The 23110-nt window shown below is 44.0% G+C and overlaps 1 protein-coding gene across 1 annotated transcript in view; it reads left to right on the top strand.

Moving 5' to 3' along the window:
- LOC122807266 (uncharacterized protein ZSWIM9-like) overlaps positions 1-23110 on the top strand; it is a 324698-nt gene that overhangs the window by 121155 nt on the left and 180433 nt on the right. Inside the window, exon 3 of the mRNA XM_044078373.1 lies at positions 18326-18555. Coding sequence (XP_043934308.1) covers positions 18326-18555 — 230 coding nt within the window. The remainder of the gene's footprint in view (positions 1-18325; positions 18556-23110) is intronic.

Genomic DNA, 23110 nt, shown 5'->3' with positions numbered 1-23110 from the left:
ATTTCAAAACAAACTATTTCTAAATGGGTAAGCCATTGCATTCATTTCTGCCATAAGCACCATGGAAAACCTGTCCCCGAGGGGATCAGATGTCACTCCACCAGGGCTGCATCTACTTCTACAGCCTTCCTCAGAGGTGTTCCTACCAGGGACATCCTAGAAGCTGCTACCTGGAGTTCTGTACATACTTTCACCAAGCATTATACTTTGCCAATTTTCTCTAAATCCAGAGCTGGCTTTGCAACTGCTGTCTTGCAGGGCCTTATAGCTGGCCTTAATGCTATATAAACTCCTCCACCCAACCATAGCTTTGGGAATCTACCCAAATGTGATGACTGCAACAATGAAACACGAAGAACATAGTACAGCTGTGCACACTTAGCATAAATGTAGATGTTCGAGTGTATTCACTGTTGCAGTCCTGGTTACCCTCCCTCCAGCCCCCTAATTTATTCTGGCTATACCTCTACTTTCATTTACTATGCTTGAAAGCCTTTTTGGTGTATTTGCTTTTTGTTGGAGGTATACCTTTGTGTTTTTATGTTTGTTTGCCCCCCATTAGGGGGCACCTGATATCTGGGACAAGAAAAACTGATGTAATGGCGTCAGCTGCATGTTTTGTACCCCTTGACGACCTGACATCATGGAAGAAGGGACAGCAACTGACGCAGGACCCAAGACTTTGTTAATCAGGCCAACTGAGGGCAACCTGCAAGCAGATTACCCAAATGTAATGACTGCAACAGTGAATACACTTGAACATCTACATTTATGATGTGTACATAACTGTACTTTGTGTGGTACATAAACAAGCACAGGGGTACACTTTCTTACCTGCTTCGTCACAAGGCCATGAGGATTTGGGAGTGGGCGATGTCCTTGGGTCATTTTCTCCTTGCAGCACACATTCCTGGAGCATCCAATGTGCTTGCGGACAAATTGAGCAGGGCTATTGTGACTCCTCACGAGTGGTCCCTGAATCCATTAGTTACGAAGTAGGTCTTCCTTTGGTAGAGTCAGACTAGCTGCAATCTGTGTGCTTCCCCTCTCAACAACATATGCAGCAATTACTTCCCCTTGATCCCCTTGGAGGGAGAGTCCCCCAGGGACGCTCTGACTCACGAGTGGCCTCCGGGTCTCCTTTATGCCTTCCCTTCATTACCTTTTATTCTGAGAGTGCTTCAGAAAGCAAGATGCCTCAGGACGCAGTTGATCCTCATTGCCCCCTTTTAGCCTTGGCAGGTGTGGATGTTCTTAGTGTTTCACTGTTGCAGTCATCACATTTGGGTTATCCCTGCCAGGGTAGCCCTCAGCCGGCCCGAATACCAGAGACTTAGTATTTCTGCGTCTGTTGCTGTCACTTCAGGACTGACGTCAGGTCATCAGTAGTATAAAGTAAGGCAGCAGACGCCATTACATCAGTCTTTCTTGCCATGGAGCCCGAAGCAGAAGCAGTTCACATGAGTGCCGGTTGCCCGCTACCTGAGTTTTCGTCCAATTTGAAGTCCTCTAAAGCTAAGTACCCTGTTGGGGATCCTTTTTCTTGCACTAACTGATGTCAGAAAAACGTAATAATTGTGTTGCCTGTGGAAAGCAAATACCACACCGAGACTTCCATTCTTCTCGGGGCATTGTTTAGGCTCAGAAGACAACGTCCCCCATTGTCGCTTCTGTGCTTTGTTCAATGCCAGAACTATCCATCATCGGGCCCTTATTAAAGCCAGATATTTTGCTTACAGTCCTCAAATTCCGATATGGCTTCAGTAAGCCATCCGACAGCAAATTTTACGAAAAAACGTAAAGATAAAGACAGAGACAGACCGCACAGGTCCGAACCTTCTAACAACGCTTCCGTTAAGCTAGTCGTCAGTTCACTGGTCCTCAGGTGCATTGACAGCCCCTGATGCCCGCTTCTGTCGATTTCGCAGGCCGCTACCGAGGCCCTTTCGGAGTCCGGTATGCTGCAAAACTCTTCTTCGACTAAGGATCCTGTGGTTGTCTCTACCTTGGATGGGTCCAGAGCTACTGAGCAGGCATTGGCTTCCAAGGAAGTCCTTCACACTACCGATTCTCGACACAACCCGACATTTTCTTTCGCGACTACCGTTCTTTCAAAAACCGAGTTTCTAAGGCCCAGGGTACAAACCACACCCAAGAAACCGACCCACTCTCAGGCGCCTGCTTCCTTGCCTCAGTCTCAAATGCTTAAAATGGCGGAAGACCTTATCATGCTGTTCAGGGTAAGCCAAGCTACCCCCTCCAAAAGGAAAAGAGATCTGTCCCCTGTAGTTTTTGTCTAAACAAGAGTCAGATGAATCTGATGCAACTGAAAATGAAGACATGCAACCCCTCTCTACTTATGAGCATTCTGTTGCAGAGGATTCCATTCCTTCAGCCTCTCCCCAAGAGGTTTTTTTTCCTTTGGGGAAATCCTGCATACCTTAAGAGAGCATTTCCAATGGCAGAGTCAAGACTATTCTCAGTCTAAAAAGAGACTTTGGGAATTCCTAGATCTTCCACAGCACAGACCCCGGGCCATCCCCCAGTCCTAGATGTTGTGGAGGATGTTTTCCTGGAATCCAGCACCCTCCCTCCTGCACCCAGAAAACCAGACGGGTACTATTGAGTCCCTGACTCGCACAAATAACTTTTTAAAAATCCTACTGTTGATCCTGAGGTAATTTCTCAAGGGCCTAAAGGGATTAAAGCAACCTCTGTTAAGAATCCCCCCCCCCCCCCCCCACAGATAGGGATTCCCGAGCACTGGACAGATTTAGTCTTCCTTTCCTGCTTGGGCAGAATCTAAAGTATTACAAGAATTAATGCATTCTGCAAGTCAAGTAACTAAACACACCTTGCACTGCGGTTTTGGTGCCCTAGAAGCTTCTTGAAGGGCAGCAGTCACTGGATCTGCCATTATAAGGCATGCATGGCTTAAGGAACAGCCACTACCAGACCATGTCAAATCCTAAATTGTTGGATGCCCCCTTGCACAAAGATAACTTATATGGCACTAAGGTAGAGGAGGTCTTAAAGATGGAAGAAAAAGCAAAATCTATGCAAACAGTTAAGAATTTCTTGCAGGTCCAGCCCCCTAGGTTCAGCAGGCATTTTCCTGCTCTCAGCCAGTCCAGCGTAGGCCCCGTCAGACCAGACCCCCCCCAAACAGTAGCCACAGGGAATGTAGAGATCTAAGCAGTGGACTACCTCCACTTCAAAACCAGGGAGTTCTAAGCCACCCCTTTATAGTAAGAACTCACAATGACCCGCCTCCCCCACCCTCTCCCTCTGTGCACCTTCACTTACCCCTAGGAGGAAAACTCTCCTTTCACTCAAGCACCTGGGCCACCATTACCAATGACCACTGGGTTCTGAACATAGTATCTCAGGAATACAAATTTTCCTTCCACACCCTTCCAACCCCAAAAAGGTTCCCAGATCTACCACCAAAAGCAGTGGGGAGTGGCTCAAAAGCAAATCCTTTCTCTGCTCTCTGAGGGCAGTAGAGCATGTTCCTGCAGAACAGATAGACCAAGGTTTCTACTCCAGACTTATTCTGGTGCCCAGAAAAGAGGGCACCTGGCACACCATCCTCGATCTATCCATTCTAAACACCTTCCTGGTGTTCCCAAATTTCAAAATGCTCACCCTCCAGCAGCTGCTACCCATACTCTCCAAGGACGCTTGGCTAGCCACCCTAGATCTAAAAGAGTGCTACCTGCACATTCCTATCAGTGAATCATGCAGGAAATATCTCCGTTTCAGGGCAGGATCCCAACACTTTCAGTTCTCTGCACTTTCCTTTGGCTTATCTACTGCTCCCAGAGTTTTCACAAAATGTCTGTCTCTGGACAAAGAAATATTCAAATTTACCCATACTTGGATGACTGCCTTATTCAGTCAGACAGCCAGGAAAAGCTGCTCAAGCACCTGGCCTTTGTAAAGACCCTACTAACCTCCCTAGGGTACACAACCAATGAAAAGAAATCCAAACAGGTGCCCACCCAAAGGATTATCTTCCTGGGAGCAAGCCTGGATACAGTATCCCAGATGGCATACCTTACACCAGCGAAACAAATTTTCCCGACAGCCTACTTCTCTCAACTAGCCACCAGGCCCCAGCTATCTACAATGAAGATCCTGCAAGCTCTGGAGTTCATGGCATCTTGCATACTACGCATTCTATATGCCAGAGTGCATATGAGGAAACTTCAGTGGTACCTAAAAAGTTTTGGTGTCAACACTCAAGACCTGGAAACTCTTCTACCTACAATTCCTTGCCTCAGAAAAGATTTTCTTTGATGGGCAGCAGCATGCTCCTACAACAAGGGACTGCCTTTCTCACCACCCCCCACTGCCCAGACCCTCACCACAAATGCATATGCTTGGGGTGCACACCTGGATGGCAGGTGCATACAGGGCCAATGGAGCCCGCAGCAAATCCCTCTGCACATCAGTCAAAAAGAGATGGTGGCTATGCAGCACGCCTTGATGGCTTTCAAGCCCCTTCTCTCTCCAGGGGCTCTCCTGATCAGAACAGACAACACCACTGTGATGTGGTATATCATCAAGCAGGGAGGTACTCACTCCTACCCTCTATGCTGGTTGGCCATGTCCCTTTGGCATACAGCCTCTGCCATGCAACTTCACCTGTTAGCACAGCTCCTACCAGGCTGACTTAACTCTCAGGCAGACCAATTAAGCAGAAATCTTTTGGACCCACACGAGTGGCAGCTCAACAGAACAAGCTTCACCCTAATAACTCAGAAATGGGGCACTTGAAGGTCGACCGCTCTGCCTCCCACACCAACCATCAGCTCAGCAAATTCTGCACCAGGGAGCATCACTACATGGCTTGGAAAGTGGATGCCCTGTCCTTCCCCTGTATCAGTCTTATCGGTCTATGCCTTTCCTCCACTGTCTCTCATCCCCAGGGTACTGCTCAAAATAAAGGAGGAAAAACCAAGGACCATTCCTATAGCCCCAGACTGGCCCCGGCAACACTGGTACCACTTGCCTGCGCAGCCTGTCCCACTGCCCCCATGGCATCTTCCTCAGATTCCAAACCTCCTGACCCAGAAGGAAGGGGAATTCATGTATCCACAATTGCAGACACTCAGTTTGGCAGCTTGACTTATTCCCTAACACCGAATCAATCTGCCAACATCAGTAAACCGGTTCTAGATGTTAACTGTGAGGCCAGACGCCCTAGCACCAGAAAGACATATGCTGACAAATGGAGAAGGTTCTGCACCTTGATCCAGGCTAAGGGAGTCAATACGGCACAGCCCTCTCTCTCATCCTGGATTACTTGGATGTCCTACTACACAGTGGCCTCTCTTTCTCCTCCGTAAAAATTCATGCCTCTGCTATTTCTGCTCCTTTTCCCACTGAGCAGCCCCTTTTCTCACACCCTTTGATCAAACAGTTCCTAAGCGGGCCTAGCAACTTGAGGCCACCCAGAAGGGCACCAACACCAGCTTGGGACCTTTAACTTTGTATCGGAAAAGTTCTCCCTGCCCCCATTCGAACCAGCTTCTTCTGCGGAGCTAAAGTTTCTCTCCTGGAAGACAGCTTTCCTTCTGGCCATCACTTCAGCCAGAAGAGTCTCTGAGCTGCAAGCGCTCATGGCTGTGGAACCCTTCATCACCATTTGTCAGGGTATCCCTCAGAGCTAACCCATCCTTCATGCCCAAGGTGGTGTCTAGTGTGGGTCTCAACCAATCCATTCATTTGCCCACCTTTTTTCCCTAATCCCCAGAACAAAGGGGAAAGGATACTACACTCTATAGATGTGCACAAACAGCTCAGATTTTATCTAGACAGGACTAAATCCTGCAGAAAGTTTAATCAATTGCTGGTTAGCTTTGCTACAGGGGCAGAAGGCAAAGCCATCTCCAAACTTAACCATCTCCAAATGTATAGCACACTGCATCCATTTCTACTACAAACAACATAGAAAGCTTCCCCCTAAGGGGGTCAGGACGCACTCTACCAGAGCAGCCTCCACCTCTACAGCTTTCCTCAGAGGAGTCCCCACCAGGGACATCCTGGAGGCTGCCACCTGGACATCTGTTCACACTTTTACCAAGCATTACCACCTGCCTCTCTTCTCTAAATCCAGGGCAGGCTTTGCCTCTGCAGTCTTGCAGGGGGCATCCTAGCCAGCCCCTAGTTTCCTTGACTGCCTCCACACATTTCCTCAGGTTGGGAATCAACCCAAACGTGATGACTGCAACAGTGAAACAAGAAGAACATAGTACAGTTGTATACACTTACCATAAATGTAGATGTTCGAGTTGAAATCACTTTGAGTTGAATTCACTGTCGCAGTCCTGGTTTCCCTCCCTCCATCCCACTTTATTCTCTTTCCTTTCTTGGGACATATTGGTATTTATTTTCCACTGGTGGGGTTCTTCCACCAGAACATGGCTCCGACTTGGGGACTCCTGACAGGTTAGGGCAAGAAAAACTGATGTAATGGCATCGGCTGCCTTACTTTATACTACTGACGACTTGACGTCAGTCCTGATGCAACAGCAACTGATTGCAGAAATACCAAGTCTCTGGTATTTGGGCCGACCAAGGGCTACCCTGGCAGGGATAACCCAAATGTGATGACTGCAACAGTGAATACACTCTAACATCTACATTTATGGTAACTGTACACAACTGTACTTTTCCTCTTCTCTGGACTCTTCTCAGGCCCCCCCCCCCCTTGGGTGCTCGATCTGATTTCCCATCCGTTGCTCCGTCCACTTCCAAATTTAGAGACCATCTGTCTGATTTGTCCAGTTCCAGTAATTGTTGCCAAGTCCAGGCTTGCATCCCCTGTGAACAACATTATCCTTGCTTCTCAGAAATTATCTACCAAGATAAGATGGTCTCTATCTGGGTTAAAGGCCGGAATCTAGATCCATTTCTGGCTGCCATTTCTCACATTCTTTTCCTGACTTCCCTTTTTCAGAAGGTACCAGTTTTTCTACCATCAAAGTTCAATTAGCAGCAATTTCTACTTTCCATCCCAATAATGAACCTATGTTTTCTTCACGCCTCTGCAAAGCCTTTTTGAAAGGTGTCTTTTTGTTGCATCCTCCAGTCGAGCATCCTTCTCCACCATGGGATCCTTGGTCTGGTGCTGCAAACTCTAATTAGACCCCCTTTCGAGCCTGTCGCATCCTGTGATACCAGATTTCTTTCTTGGAAGACTGCCTTTTTGGTGGCGATAACTTTAGCAAAGAGTGTTTCAGAATTACAGGCTCTTACTGTCAGACCTCCCTGTTTGATATTTCATAAAGATAGTGGCCTTAAGATCCAACCCTTCCTTTATGCCAGAAGTGGCCACTCAAGCAAACCTTAATCAATCTATCCAACTCCCAGTGTTTTTTCCCAGTTGTATCCAACTCCCAGTGTTTTTTCCCAGTTGCACCAATAAGGGGGAGTACATTTTACACACTTTAAATGTTCATAGACAGCTTCATTTTTATTTGCACAGAACTAAGTCCTTCTGCCTCTCTAACTATTTGTTTGTAGCATTTTCTAGTAACAGAAGGGACCAAGCTGTTTTGAAAACTGCTATTTCCTGGTGGATTTTTCAGTGCATTTCTTTCATATATTCCTTTCATGGTTCTCCATTGCCTGGAGCAGTTAGGGCTCATTCTACCAGGTCAGTGGCTACGTCAGCTACCTTCGCGGCTTGTCAGTCCTTGGATGAAATTTGCGCAGCGGCAACTTGGTCTTGGCCACATGCCTTCATATCTCATTCCAAACTTGACCTAGTTTCTAGAGGAAGGTCTTCCTTTGGCTTCACTGTTCTTCTGCATGTCCTTCCTTGAGGCCACCCAAGAATATCGGGTAGCTGGGCACACTCTGTCCCATATGTGATGAATGGTGACTAGGATAACATCAGATTAATAGTTATGTTCTTACCATAACTTGGTATCTGTGTTGTCCGTGGTGTAACCCCTCAGACGGAGTTTGCCCTAGAGGGTAGCAGTGTATTATGGGAGGGGAGGAGCTTGAGCTAAGCTGTTGTCTAGTGTACTGGCTCTGATCCTAGACCCATACATGATGAATGGAGACTACGGATAACACAGATACCAAGTTATGGTAAGAACATAACTATTAATTATTGCTGTGGGCATTAATGTGTAACATGCTGATCATATGAAGTTACTAGGCTAATGGCCCTAGGGCCCTTACAAGCCTATCCAAGTTCTACCCTTATTTCCACAGTCAGCACCTATTGCCCCTGTCCAAGAGGGACACTGGTGGACCCCCTGGGCTGAATTTATGGTTACTCATCCAATTGTCCAGATTGCATTTGAAGAGGGTCAATGAGTTGCTCTGTTTGACATGAAGCAGGGGTCTGTTCCAAAGGTGTGGTAACCTCTGGGAGACAAATCTGTCCCTCCAAACAGGTTCTATTAATGTCGCATACAAGGTTAAGGTCTTTAGAGCGAGTAACCCGTGTACTATTTGACTTACAGAGATGCAGCATTTCTAGCAAAGCAGGGGCAGAGATCACCTCTGAGTAGTTTTTATGAAACAGAATAAAGTGACCGGGATTTCAGAGGATCCACATAGGACAGATGCTGAAGACTTTGAATTTTCCTTGTGAGGAAGCTTTGTGGTCTCTCCAGTTGCTGCAGGTGCTTGGAAAGGTACATACCAAAAGGGTTGCAGTACTCCGTTATTGGCCTGATGAGGGAAGAGTACAGGGAGGTTATAACTTATTTTTTTCTGGAGGCAGTGCCCTTATGAGATGAGCAATATAGAATGCCCTTCTTGCCACTGCCACTGTGGAGACATGGTGGTCAAAGGTATAGTTGCTGTCAACCTGTGTGCCCAGGTCTCTCACTACTGAGTGCATAATTAAGGTGTTGCTGTTAATGTGGTAGTTAGCAAGAACATCGCTCTTACCGAAAGAGATGATACTTTTTTTGCATTGAGTTTAAGGCTATAACTTTGGCACCAAGCATTTGTTTAAAACCCTCTTGTAGGATGTTGACATCATTTGGAGAGACTATGACCACTCCCAGTTTGCAGTCATCAGCAAACTTTGTCAGCCACAGACTTGTAGTTTTTGTTTGTAGCTCGGAGAAATAGATTCCAAACAGTAGAGGTCCCAGGACTGATCCCTGTGGAACACCACTGGTTACAGGTCTGCTGTTGGAGGTGAATTCTCCTATTTTGACTATATGGTTTCTTATCAGTGAGCCAGTTGGTGACCCATCTAACGATGTAAGGGCTGATACCTAGCTGGGCGAGTTTGTCAATGATGCCTGAGTGGGGGATAGTATAAAAAGCCTTGGCTAAGTCTAGGTAGGCTATATGCACAGATTTTCCCTTGTCCAGTACCTTGGCGATGGTCTCAAGGAAGTCTACCAGGTGTAACAGGCATGATCTTTCCTTTGAGAAATCCAGAATGAGTAGGGTCAATTGTTTGGAGATTACCTATGTCTTCGTTGATGAGGTCTGTGATGATTCGCTCCATGGCCTTGCAGATAAGGCAAATTAGGCTAATAGGTCTGTAGTTCCTGAGGTCATTGGAAGCACCACCTTTGTGCAAGGGAATAACTGTGGCCATTTTCCATTCATCTGGAACTAAGCCAGTGCTTAGACTATGATTGAATAGAGTACGCAATGGTGTTGCTAATTCTTGTTGGAGCCCATGTAGGACACAGCCTGGGATGATGTTCTTCATGTTTCACTGTTGCAGTCATTACATTTGGGTTATCCTGCTGGCGGGTTGCCCTCAGTCAGCCTGAATTCCAAAGTCTTGGGTCCTGTGTCAGTTGCTGTCGCCTCTTCCCTGACGTCAGGTCGTCAGGGGTATAAAAGATGCAGTCGATGCCATTTTATTCAGTCTTTCTTGCCGCGCGGTGCCCGAAGCAGAAGCAGTTTGCAAGTGCCGGTCAGCCGACTCCTGAGATTTTCGTGTTTGAATTTAAGATCTGAAGTCTTCATTAAAAGCTTAGTACCCAGTTGGGGAAACTTTTTTCTTGCTCCACACCTTTAAAGGCAAAGAAACAAGTTCACCAGCCACAAGGACAAGCCTCCATGCCTAAAAAGCAGATGCTCAAAATGGCCGAAAACTTAATTACCTTGATCAGGGGTTCACATCCCCCTCCTGATAAGAGGCCTAGGTAAGAGATGGACTATGAATCTTCAGATCAGGTTTCCATTTCTTCTGGTTCCTCTTCTGATCAGGAATATTCTCCCCCCCCCCCCCCCATGAGTGTTCTGATGCTGAAGAATCAATTCCTTCAGCTTCTCCTCTTGAGGACTACTCTTTTGGGGAAACCTTGCATACCATGAGGGAGCACTTCCACTGGGAGAGCCACGATTTTTCAGAATCTAAGAAAAGGCTCCGAGACTTCCTTTTACTACCTCAGCACAGGCCTCTAGCTATTCCACCTGTGTTGGACATTGTAGATGTGTTCTCGGAGTCTAGTCTGACCACTGACTCTTTACCTCCAGCTCCTGTTAAGCCGGACAGATACTACAGGGTCCCTGACTCTCATAAATTCCTTTTCAAAAACCCTACTGCAGACCCAGAAACTATTTCTCAGGGTCCCAAAGGGGTCAAGGCTTCTACCACCTGTGACGGGGATTCTAGGGCACTGGATAGATGGGGAAAAAAGATTTACACGTCTGCTACTTTGGCTATAAGGGCCTTAAATTGCCAGTTTCATATGCTCAAATATCAGCAATATATCATGACACTGCTTAAACAGAAAATGATGGCAAATTCTGATTGTGCAGAAAACAAAGAAATGCAGGATTTATTGCATGCAGCTGAACAAGTTGGAAAGCATACTTTGCAATGTGGGTTTGATTCTCTGGAGGCCTCCTGCAGGGCCGCTGTTACGGGTTCTGTCATTAGGAGGCATGCTTGGTTAAAGGAACAAACTCTGCCTGATCATGTTAAAGCAAAATTATTAGATGCTCTTTTACAACATGATACCTTGTTTGGTGTTAAGGCAGAAGAGGTGTTAAAGAAAATGGAGGACAAAGCTAAATCTATGCAAATGGTCAAGGATTTTCTTACAGGTACAGCCACCTAGATTTAGCAGACACTGGCCTACAAAGAATTGGTACTTTCCAGTCTCAGACAGACCTCAGAGGCAGATCACAACCGCAAGGATCCTACAGGCCTAAACAGTGGAGTGCTTTTACCTCCAAAGGTGGAGAAGACCAAGCACAATCATACAGGAAACAGTCCCAATGACTTCCCCATACCTGCACCAAGCACTTATCTTCTGGCAACACCCTTAGGGGGGAAAACTAGCACTTTTTTCTCAAAATTGGCACATTATAACCCAGGACAAATAGGTTCTTGACATAGTGTCACAAGGCTACAAGTTTCATTTCCATACTCTGCCAAGGGCAAACGGTTGGCCAGACCTGCCAAAAAATCAATGGGCAGAGGCTCAGAAACAAGTTGCAGCTCTCGTGAACATGAGGGCTATTCAGCAAGGGCCACAGCAAGAGCAGGGACAAGGATTTTACTCGACTGTTCTTGTTACCCAGAGAGGACCAAGCATGGAGACCAATACTGGACCTATCTATTCTAAACACTTTCCTGGATATACCGAAATTCAAGATGTTGACCTTACAACAGCTTCTGCCCATGCTGGGCAGCAAGGCTTGGCTCATGACTTTAGACCTAAAAGAGGCATACCTGCATTTCCCAATCAGACAATCATGCAGAAGATACCTCAGATTCAAGGCTGGCTCAAAGCATTACCAATTATCTGCACTGCCCTTTGGCTTATCTACTGTGCCCAGGGTCTTCACAAAGTGCCTGGCACCAGTAATTGCTTACTGCAGACAAAGAGGAATACAAATATATCCCTACTTGGATGACTGCCTCATACAAGCAGAGAACAAGGACATTCTATTACAGCATCTGACGTTTGTGATGAGACTTTTGACATGCTTTGGGTACACAGTCAACAAAAAGAAATCAAAACTAGTACTCTCTCTAAGAGATAATATTCCTGCGTGCAAATACAACTGCCCAGATGGCTTTATCTCACTCCAGACAAACAAAGGCAACTGACTACTTATTTCAAGGAAATGGCAACAAAGGCCCAGTTATCTGCAAGAAAAATTCTGCAGGCTTTGGGCTTCATGGCATCCTGCATCTTACTAATTCCATATGCAAGACTGCATATGAGGAAAGTTCAATGGTACCTAAAAGGTGTCTGGACACAACTCTGCCACAGTCTGGAAACAATGATTACTCTAATTCCCAGCCTGCAACAGGAGTTTCGATGGTGGGCAAAGGCTTGTCACCAAAACAAGGGACAGCCATTCTCTCTAGCCCCAGCCAGGCAGAGCCTAACGGCGGATGCATCAGATTATGCCTGGGGGGCGCACACAGCAGGAAGAGGCATTCAGGGCACATGGTCCACAAACCAAAAGCATCTATATATCAATCAAAAAGATGCTAGCTGTTCAAAATGCCCTGACAGCCTTCAAGGACCTACTTCATCCGGGACAACTACTGATAAAGACAGACAACACCACAGTCATGTGGTACATAAACAAGCAGGGGGGCACTCATTCTTATCCCCTGTGCAGACTAGCCATGGCTTTATGGGACACAGCATTGACTTACCAAGTTCATCTGCAGGCACAATTCCTGCCAGGAAAGGAAAATACTCTGGCAGACGAACTAAGCAGAAACCTCATGGATCCCCATGAGTGGCACCTGGATCCACAAGTCTTCAGCATGATAACAATGAAATGGGGACGCCCGGATATAGATCTATTTGCCTCTCCTCAAAACAATCGACTAAAAAGATTCTGCACAAGGACTTATCACAGACAAGCTTGGAAAGTGGACGCCTTATCTTTCAACTGGACAAACCTATCAGTATATGCTTTTCCTCCACTGCCTCTCCTCCCCAAGGTACTCCTAAAGGTCAGGCAGGAGAAACCAAAAATGATTCTGATTGCCCCAGACTGGCTACGCCAGTACTGGTATCCAATCTTAAAGAACTTGTCCCAGTACCCAGCCTGGACCTTACCTCAAATAACCTCCTCTACTGTCCCAGCAAAACAATCAGATTCTGCGCAGCCAACTCAGGACCCTAAACCTGGCAGCATGGCGGATAATGTAGACATACAAACCACACCTCTCAGTAAAGCTCTGATGGATGTCATTTTAGAAGCCAGAAGGTGTAGTACTAGAAAATCGTATTCTGGGAAATGGAAGAGATTTTGCACTTGGAACCAAGCTCAAGGAATTGACACAGCTGTCCCAACTATTCCTCAGATTTTGCAATACTTAACTGAGATGTTGGACAAAGGCCTATCTTTTTCATCAATTAAAATCCATGCCTCTGCCATTTCGGCTCATTACAATACAGAGCTACCACTCTTTTCTCATCCTTTATTAAAGCAGTACCTCAGAGGAGCCAAAAATTTCCAAGGAGAATGCCAGTACCTGCATGGGACCTCAATTATGTCTTGGAAAAACTCACCTTACCCCCTTTTGAGCCAGCTGCAACTACGGATATAAAGTTCTCATCTTGGAAAACAGCTCTGCTCCTAGCAATAACTTGTGCAAGACTAGTTTCAGAGCTACAGGCTGTCATGGCTGTGGAACCCTTTATCATTTTTTATCCAGACAGGGTCTCTCTGAGAACAAACCCTACTTTTATGCCTAAGGTGGTATCCAGTTTAGCCCTTAACCAAACAATTCATTTGCCAAATTTTATCCAAATCCACAGAACAAGGGGGAGAAAATGCTGCACTCTTTGGACTTACACAGACAACTTAGATTTTACTTGGACAAAACTAAAGTTTTCAGAAAGACATAACTATTACTAGTGGCATATGCCACAGCATCACAAGGAAAGGCCATCTCCAAGCAGACTATTTCAAAGTGGATAGGTCACTGCATTCGTTTCTGCTACTCACAGCATGGCAAACCAGTGCCTAAGGGCATTAGGCCACATTCAGCCAGAGCTGCAGCCACTTCTGCAGCCTTTCTCCGGGGAGTACCAACCAAAGACATTTTAGAGGCTGCTACTTGGAGTGCAGTGCATACCTTTACAAAACATTACAGTCTGCCTCTTTACTCTAAATCCAGGGAAGGCTTTGCCACTGCAGTTCTGCAGGGCTTCATAGCCACTCCTAATGCTGTCTAGCTCCAGCCACCCAACCATAGCTTTGGGACTCAACCCAAATGTAATGACTGCAACAGTGAAACACGAAGAACATAGTACAGTTGTGTACACTTACCATAAATGTAGATGTTAGAGTGTATTCACTGTTGCAGTCCAGGTTACCCACCCACCATCCCCCTTATTTTTGCTGGAACTTATCTTTACTTCTCTAATCTATACAACCTAGGTGGTGTATTTGCTTATAGATGAAGGTAAAGCTTATTTTGGTACATGTATGTTTTATTTACATCATTGTAGCCTACCCTTTTGGGGGCACCTGACATCTGGGGCAAGAAAAACTGAATAAAATGGCGTCGGCTGCATCTTTTATACCCCTGACGACCTGACGTCAGGGAAGAGGCGACGGCAACCAACGCAGGACCCAAGACTTTGGAATTCAGGCAGACTGAGGGCAACCTGCCAGCAGGATAACCCAAATGTAATGACTGCAACAGTAAATACACTCGAACATCTACATTTCTGGTAAGTGTACACAACTGTACTTTATCAAGTCCCATAGATGCTATTATTTTGGCCTTAGAGAGGGCATTAACAAAGTGCTCTTTAGAGATACAAAGTAGGGTACAGGTGGTAGGGATGTGATGGGGTATATGTGGTGGGGACAGGGGAGTGAAGTTTTCAAAAAACCTGTCAGCCAACAGGTTAGCTGTGTCCACAGGTTCAGTATATGTGATATCATTAACTACCAGTCTGGCACAAATATGGGCCTTTCCTTTTAGGTTATGGATGTAACTGAAAATGCCTTATGGTTGTCCTTAGTTGAGGAAGCTAATTTGGATTTGTAGTTTGCTTTGGAGGACTTCACAAGAAGTCTTATTTCTTTGTCTAAGCTGAGGAGGGAATTTTCCATTTTAGGACTCGCTCCATCTTACTCTTGGACAGCAATTTCTTCCTCTTATTGTAAAGCCTGTTAATGTCAGTTGTCCAACAGGCAGGTTTGCTCTTCCGTGAGGAGCTTGTTTTGGTTATATCAAGTATGGCTGAGTCATTGCAGTTATACAGGTGTTATTGGTGGTGTAAAATTCTACATAGTTGCCATTTCCATATAAGGGGGGAGGTGCAGTAAAGCTATTTATACCATCCCGTAAGAGGTTATAACAGTTTAATGGTTTGAACAGAGCCAGATCCAGCACTAGATGCCTAGAGTCCACTGGCAGGGAGGGGGCCCGCTGGCTGGGAAGGATTTCAAAATTACTTTAATTTAAAAAAAATAAATACATTTTTAAGGGCATTTTTCTTAGCGTGCCCTTTGTTTCTGGTCGCACACACCTGTTGCATCTGTGCATGCATCTTTGTCTCACAGACCTGTTGTTTTTCTTCAGTTCCGCATTCCACCCATGCAAAATTTAAGTACAAGATGATGATCCTGTCGCTGCTGCTGGTCTGTAATGAACACACTCTCACCCTGGAACTTGTTGCTGCTTCTGTAATAAGCACACAAGTAAGGGAGAGGTGTGTCTGTGTGTGTCTGTGTGTGTCTGTGTGTGTCTGTGTGTGTCTGTGTGTGTCTGTGTGTGTCTGTGTGTGTCTGTGTGTGTCTCTGTGTGTCTCTGTGTGTCTCTGTGTGTCTCTGTGTGTCTCTGTGTGTCTCTGTGTGTCTCTGTGTGTCTGTGTGTGTCTGTGTGTGTGTCATGCCTTAGTTATATGGATGGCAGGTGGTTAGTTAATTTGCTCATGCTCAAACTCTGTATCTTAGTTACATGAAACAAGCACCCGAATCCTCTACCCCAGCTACCAAGCTAATAAAAAAATTAGTTTGTCTTACATTTTGAAGGAATTGAGTTTCAAATGCATTTCCAAGGAGTTGAATTTCAAGTGCACTTTTCAAAGAATTGAATTTCAAGTGCACTTTTCAAGAAATTGTGAGCTTCAAGGCAAAAGAAGTTTACTGCTGCTCATGCTGCCTGTTTACTATGTGCAGCTGTTTTTATTTAGCAAATGGTGTCACTATTGTGCTGTAGAATTGAAGAGCATTGTTAATAACCCAACAAGTAGCATACTTACTTTTGATGCAGAAGGCTGTGATTTCTACTCCCACAGCATGTAGATGGACTGCAAATACTGTGATGTACTTTAAGGGGGTTCTGCACTCCTTAGTATGTCTTTGGATGAGTTGCCTAGTAACTATGAACCTGTTGTTGGCTTGCCATCCATTCCCTATTGCAGTATTACCAGCTTACCATTTTCTTTAATATAACATAGGCAGTTTATTCTTCAAGGGCATCAGACACTAGATGAAACACTGAAACATAAAATTGTTTGCTGGCAGCAGCCTCTCCATTAGTTACAGCTCTCTAATGTGGAATTATTTAGATGACTTTTGCTTCTGCAGAGATTGTGCATATTGACTGATATTGGTGGATTATAGTGCGTGGTCTTTTATGGTTAAACTGTCCTGAATTGGGCAGTCTGGCCATTATTGGTTCATACATTCTGTTTCATTGCTTACCAGAAAAATGTTCAAAACTACAAATTTAAAAAACACACTGCTGTATTATATAAGGAATATAATTTAAGACAATCAGGAAGGTGAATTGAAGAACACATGCATGGTCCTAAAAATGTGTGCAAGGTGCCTATGATTTGAAAACAGCCCAAAGGTAAACTTTATCTGCCACTGGACAGATGCATTTTCTTTGAATGTGGGTTTCAGTGTCGTTTCAATGAATGTGAGCTTCAAGGGCAAAGAAGTTTTAATGTTAAGTCTGTTTTCATTGTGAGACACTATTGTTTTGTTTGGCAAATGTCCATCAGTGTTTGTGTTATAAAATTTGAAATACAAGTTTTAAATTAAATCCAAATATTTGTAATTGTAGAATAAAATCAGAAAACTGTATGCACACTGAGAGGTTTGAACAGTGTTTATAGTAACACTGGGGAGAAACAACCTACTAGTAGGACACTGGAATGGCTGAGGGGTGGATGGGGATTCCATTACCCTGCCTTGAAGCCCTTTGCCCATGATCTGGGTCTGAAATTGGAAGCAAAACACTGAATGATGTGTTTATCCTAAAGTAGGCACGAGAATCTGATATTTCAGAAGCAGCATTCTGCTCAACCAGAACTTAATGGAGGATTCTTTTTTACAGTACTAATGCCGCATTGTGCATTTTGAAGTTATGAATCATACTGGAATGCAAAGCAAGTGTCATGATATCACCTTTATTTTCATAAGTACATGGTGCCAGTAGAGCATCTTAGGTTCATAGGTTGGTACTAGGCTATCTGCCCTAGGGCCTATGCAAGCCTAGCCATAATAATTCCCTGGATATTTCTTCCCACAATATTTACTTCTCCAGGCCCCTGTCTAGCAGGGCAACTGACATGATCCCTTAAGTGTAAAACAGAGGGTTAAGACTTTGAGAAGCTAATAATTGAGCCTTGTATTCCTTGGTTTTATTCCCCAAGTTTCTACTTGCACTGTATGACTGAACATGACTGTTGATCATGCATATTGCTCCATTCTCACTTATGTCTGACTGTGCGCTGTGTATCAAAAGTATGAAAGTAAAAGATCAGTTGAGAAAAATAATAGTGAATTTCTAAGCTTGTCATTATGTTTTTGAAGCATTTTTGGACGATTGGAGACTGTGCCTCTCACATCCTAGCTACTGACTCTTAAATAACTGTGTCTTGTAGTAGATGGAATCCTCTGACATACCGTAGTGTAGGAATTAGGAAATATTCCTTATAGTAGCATTCAGTTGTTACTGTTCTAAGGATTTCATTTATAATCCCCAAACATTCAGTGGGTATCCCTATTGGGTGGTACATACTTGACAAGCAGTAAATTAGAATAAAATGTAATATGAATATACTGCTGCAGAAGTGCTAAGAAAACGACTGACTTTGTGACTTAAGTTGAATTCCAGACCACATAGACATGTAGATTCTGTGCTGAGAAGGACTGAATTTCTATATTTCAAAGGTTATTTAGGATTGTGAGATAAGCATGTGAGAACTCAAGATTTTGAAAAATATATGGGCATGTGGCAATAGTGTTGCAGGTGTAGCACAACTGATTATGAACCATAGTAAATGATGTGAAGGGATAATGAGAGAATATGGCTTGGAAGATGGTATTTGCTGTTTAACTTCTGTCTTTTATGTCTCACCCTCAGGAGTACACAGTGATGGTGGATGACATCTCTGAAAAGAAATTCTCATCTTGGTTGGAGTTCTGCACCTTCTTTGACACTTGGTGTGAAAAGAACAAAGTTTTGTTCTTTAAGAACTCTGAGGACCTTCTCAGCAAGAGACTAGACCCAGAATTGGTGAAGAGATTCCGATTTAATATGGTCTGTCTAGTTTGTAAATACTTTCGTGGGCGACTTGTGCAGTCCAGCAATGGGTAAGAATCAAAAAATTTTGCATATTTTACATGATTCACTCCTTTCTTTAAATGTGATAATGGGGTTGTGGGGAAATGATGTAACCCATCAGGTGTACAAGCCTTTGAACTGCCAACCTGTTTGTACAAAGTTGTGCCAAAAACGTAGTAGCTCTCAGTGCTGGAAGTCATTGATAGTCTGTAGTGCACTTATCTGTAGGTATACTGGTGAATGCATCTTAGACAAAGTTAGACTGGATCAGTTAACATAGTGTTGCAGAGATACAGGATATCAGACTGAAGAGCAACCATTTTGTGCTCATGTAATGTGCCTGGATCTGAAAGTTAAGATGGATGAAGTAAGTTTAGTGGTCAGGGCCTAGCCACTGTCATGTCAAGATCAATAATAAATGCCAGAGATACTCCGGATGTGGTTTGATCTCACTGAAGTTGTGTATTCAGGAACACTGTAGAAGAAATGTGTGTGACATGCAGATCAGTAGCATAGCTGGGGTGGAGAGAAGGAGGCAGCCACCCTGGGTGCAATTGGCCGATTGTGATCACTCTTACGTGCAATGATGCAGTGCTGGCATTTGCTGGCAGAATGGAAACACTTTAGTGCTTTGTGTGTACATTTAACTGTAGCAGCTGCATGTTACAAATGTAGCAAACTGTTTGCTACAGTTTAAAAATACAGAAAAGTTTATTTTTTTTCTAGGTGGGGAAGCAGCATGGACCTGGCAGATCATGACCAGACCTTGGACTTTTTTCCCCCCTTAAGTAGTTGAAAAGCACAGCATAATTTGTGGAGGAAAGAACCAGATCAGGGTCGGACACAAGACCTTTTTCTTTTCTTTTTCTTCTCATAGATTGGCTTAAAGAATGCCAGATTGGGAACAGACCTCAGACCTTTTTACCATTTATTTCCTTTTGGTAGCTACGCCTCTGATGCAGATCACTGCAAACTTATCAGCATTAAAGCTAGTGTCATCTAGCTGACTGCAGTGGGTTTAATAGCACATACAGTGGGTATAATTGACCATACTGCATGCACTGCACACTGCATATTGCCAATGACAAAAGCAGAAATGCAATGCACAAAATATTAATCCAAACTGCTCATAGGTCGGTGGCAGCAGTTTCTCCCTATTTCTCCCTCCCATTGCAGCCTGTTGGTAGGAAACAGTGTGTAAGGCAGGGGGCTCGGATGTGGATAACCAAGAAGGCTGCATGAGGACAAGCTCACTCAGTACTGCAGCTAAGAATGTAGTGTACTACAGCTCCCCTTATAAAAATCATTTTTGTTTGAGGGCTGATTGAGGACCATGAGTTTAGGATCCTGGTATAAGAGGAAGGAGAACAGCCTAAAGGTAGTGGGTCCTGGAGGGGAATGGCAAAAAAGTGTTTTTAGTGATATTTTGCCATCATCCAGAATTGTACAAACATTCAAAGACAAGATAATTGGCTTTAATAATTGGCTATATAGCAGGTATCTAGTGGGATCCAGTTTGTCAGCTTGGGATGAGTTGGCTGACAATCCTGCCTGCTTTGTCAGGGATCATCTGCACCTCTCTTACAAAGGCTTTTGCATAATGCCTTTTAGACAAAGTCCATCCGATAAACATTTCAACCTAGTAAATTCTAATTTGGAACACATTAATGTGGCTCTTCAGTGCCAGTAGTCTTAACAAAAAATGCACGAACTTAAGGCTCTCCTACAACTTGCACATTCATATATGTGCAGTTACAGAAACGCTTTTTCAGAGCAGTGAAAGCACTCCAACTAATAATAAAACCAGATCCGAAGCAGGAAGGAACACCAGCTTTAATTAAACCACAAAACTGACTTAGCACTTTCACCCACAATTGGGCTTCATCAGAGTCCATGTAAAACAGCACCAATAGCATTTATATAGGAGCTAGTGTCAGTTAATTAGACAAATTATGTTCATAGGTTCATAGGTTGGTACTAGGCTATCAGCCCTAGGGCCTATACAAGCCTAGCCATAACAATTCCCTGGCTATTTCTTCCCACATTATTTACTTTCCTGGACCCCTGTCTAGCAGGGCGACTGACATGATCCCTGGGGTGAATTTCCTTTCTCCCATCCAATCGTCAAGGTTTCTCTTGAAGAGGTCCAAAGAGGCACTCTGCTTGACATGTATGGGCAATCTATTCCAGAGTCTGGGGAGTCTCTGGGTCAGGAACCTATCCCTCCAGCATGTTTTGTTTATTGTGATGACAAGGTTTAGATCCCTGGAGCATGTAGCTCTGAGGGATTGGGATTTCTTTAAGTGTAGCATGTCCAACAGCTCTGGGTTTGACATGGCCTTGTATGTTAAGCAGAGATCGCCTCTGAGTAGACGATATGCGACAGAGTATAGCTGGAGTTTTTTAAGGCGGTCAGCATAGGGCATTTTCTTTAGGCCTGTGATTCTTTTAGTGAGGTATTTCTGAGGCCTTTCCAGTTGTTGCAGATGTCTTGAGAGGTACATACCAAATGGGGGCGTTGTATTCTATAATGGGTCTAATGAGGGATGAGTACAGTGGGACAATGACTTCCTTTTTTCTGGATGAAAAGCCCTTCGTGATGAGGTGTGCCACATAGAAGGATTTCCTGACTGTTGTGGCGATGTGGTTATCGAAGGTGAAACCACTGTCCACCTGTGTCCCTAAGTCTCTTATCACACTTTCTGTGTTTAGTGTACTGCCACCTATATGGTAATTCATGGATACATGTTTTTTCCCAAAGGGGATAACATTACATTTCTTGGCATTGAGCTTGAGCCCATGGCTCTGGCACCAAGCATCTGTTTCTGTAAGGCCCTTTTGTAGAGTATCCACATCATTTGGGGATTCAATAATGGCTCCCAGTTTGCAGTCATCTGCAAACTTTGTTAGCCAGAGTCCCTTAGAGTTGACCTGTACTTCAGAAAAGTAGATGCCAAACAAGAGCGGCCCCAGGACTAAACCCTGAGGTACTCCACTTGTCTGGAGCCGGATTTGGAGTCTGCTACTTTTACAGTGTGGGTTCTATCAGTAAGCCATTTAGCAACCCATTGGGTGACATAGGGATTAATGCCCAACTTAGTAAGTTTATCTATGATTCCAGAGTGGGGGATGGTGTCAAAGGGCTTGGCAAGGTCTAGATAGGCTGTGTGGACCACCTTACCCTTGTCCATGGCTCTGGAGACTGATTCAAAGAAGTCAATCAGGTTCAGGAGACAAGATCGGCCCTTCACAAACCCAAACTGGGTGGGGTCCAGTGTTTGAAGGTTGCCAATGTCTTTGTTTATAAGTTCCATGATAATACGCTCCATGGCCTTGCAGATAAGGCTTGTCAGACTGATGGGACAGAACTGTTCGGAACTGTTCAATACATTTAACCCCTAAGTAACCAATTCCCTTCAACAAAACAAGTGCCCACTTAATATACTTCACTTAGTATCCAAACTAAAGCAACAGCAAAATTAGAAATAAAATTAGTAATAATATTAAAAATACATAGCTCACTCATTTTATACAATAAAAAGATAAAACCCAGTCACAGATTTAATATAAATAGACATCAAAAAATTTGCAGATGTTATAAAAACTGATTTATATTTTAATACACACGCTGTTGAAATATTGTCCTTGTTGCCCAGTGCATTAGATGCATTGAGGCATAACTGCCATAAACATTCCCTGACTTCCAGCAAATTTTTAAGATCTCCACCAAAATCACATTTTGGCAGTCTGTCAATGACAAAAAAATAAAAATCTTTTAAAATTGCTACAATTCTTACTGTGGTTAAATAAGGCATTAGTGGATTTTGTATTTTTAATGTCCATGTTCAATGTTTAATTAGTAGTACAATTTCCATTAGATCCACCAAAAGGCTTCTCATTACTTGATGCAGTTCACTGTGTTTAGCTAAACTGTTACTAAACCAATCTAACCCAATTTGGTGGGGGATCACAGAAAACAAATTAGTCAGATACACTGTTACAGACCAGTTGTACTACTTGATAACTACGTACTGTTTGATGGTGAATATTATAAACAGTCGACTGGGGTAGCGATGGGAGCAAGATGTGCACCCATTTATGCCAACCTTGCGCTGGCTGAATGGGAGGAGCAATTTGTTTTTAAGTCTGAGTATACGTCCAAAATGCTGACGTATTTAAGATATTTGGACGATATACTTATTTTATGGAAGGGTTCCAGGCATGAACTAGATGAATTAATTGGCTGTTTGAATGACAACAACATTCTTAAAATTTGCAAGCCATTTCGACAAGATCAAAATTAATTTTTTTGGAGATACAGTTATATAAGCACGATGGTCAAATGCATTCTAATATTTTTCGTAAAAAGACATAGAGTAATTCATTTATACATTGACAGCTGTCACCCTGACTATCAAAAGAAAAAATTAGTCAAGGTGCAGATGATACGTATGTCCAGAATAGTCAGTCAAGATATTTATTTTAGGGTTGAACTTGACAAATTGATGGATATGTTCAGAAAGAGAGTGTACCCTTCTGATTTATTAACTAATGTTAGCAAAGAAATTGAGAGAAGGAGAACCA

Source organism: Protopterus annectens, chromosome 1.part1 (genome assembly GCF_019279795.1).
Source record: "Protopterus annectens isolate FY-2018-M chromosome 1.part1, PAN1.0, whole genome shotgun sequence".
NCBI lineage: Eukaryota > Metazoa > Chordata > Ceratodontiformes > Protopteridae > Protopterus > Protopterus annectens.
Note: the sequence above shows the minus strand (reverse complement) of the source record. Positions and strands in the feature narration are given on the sequence as shown.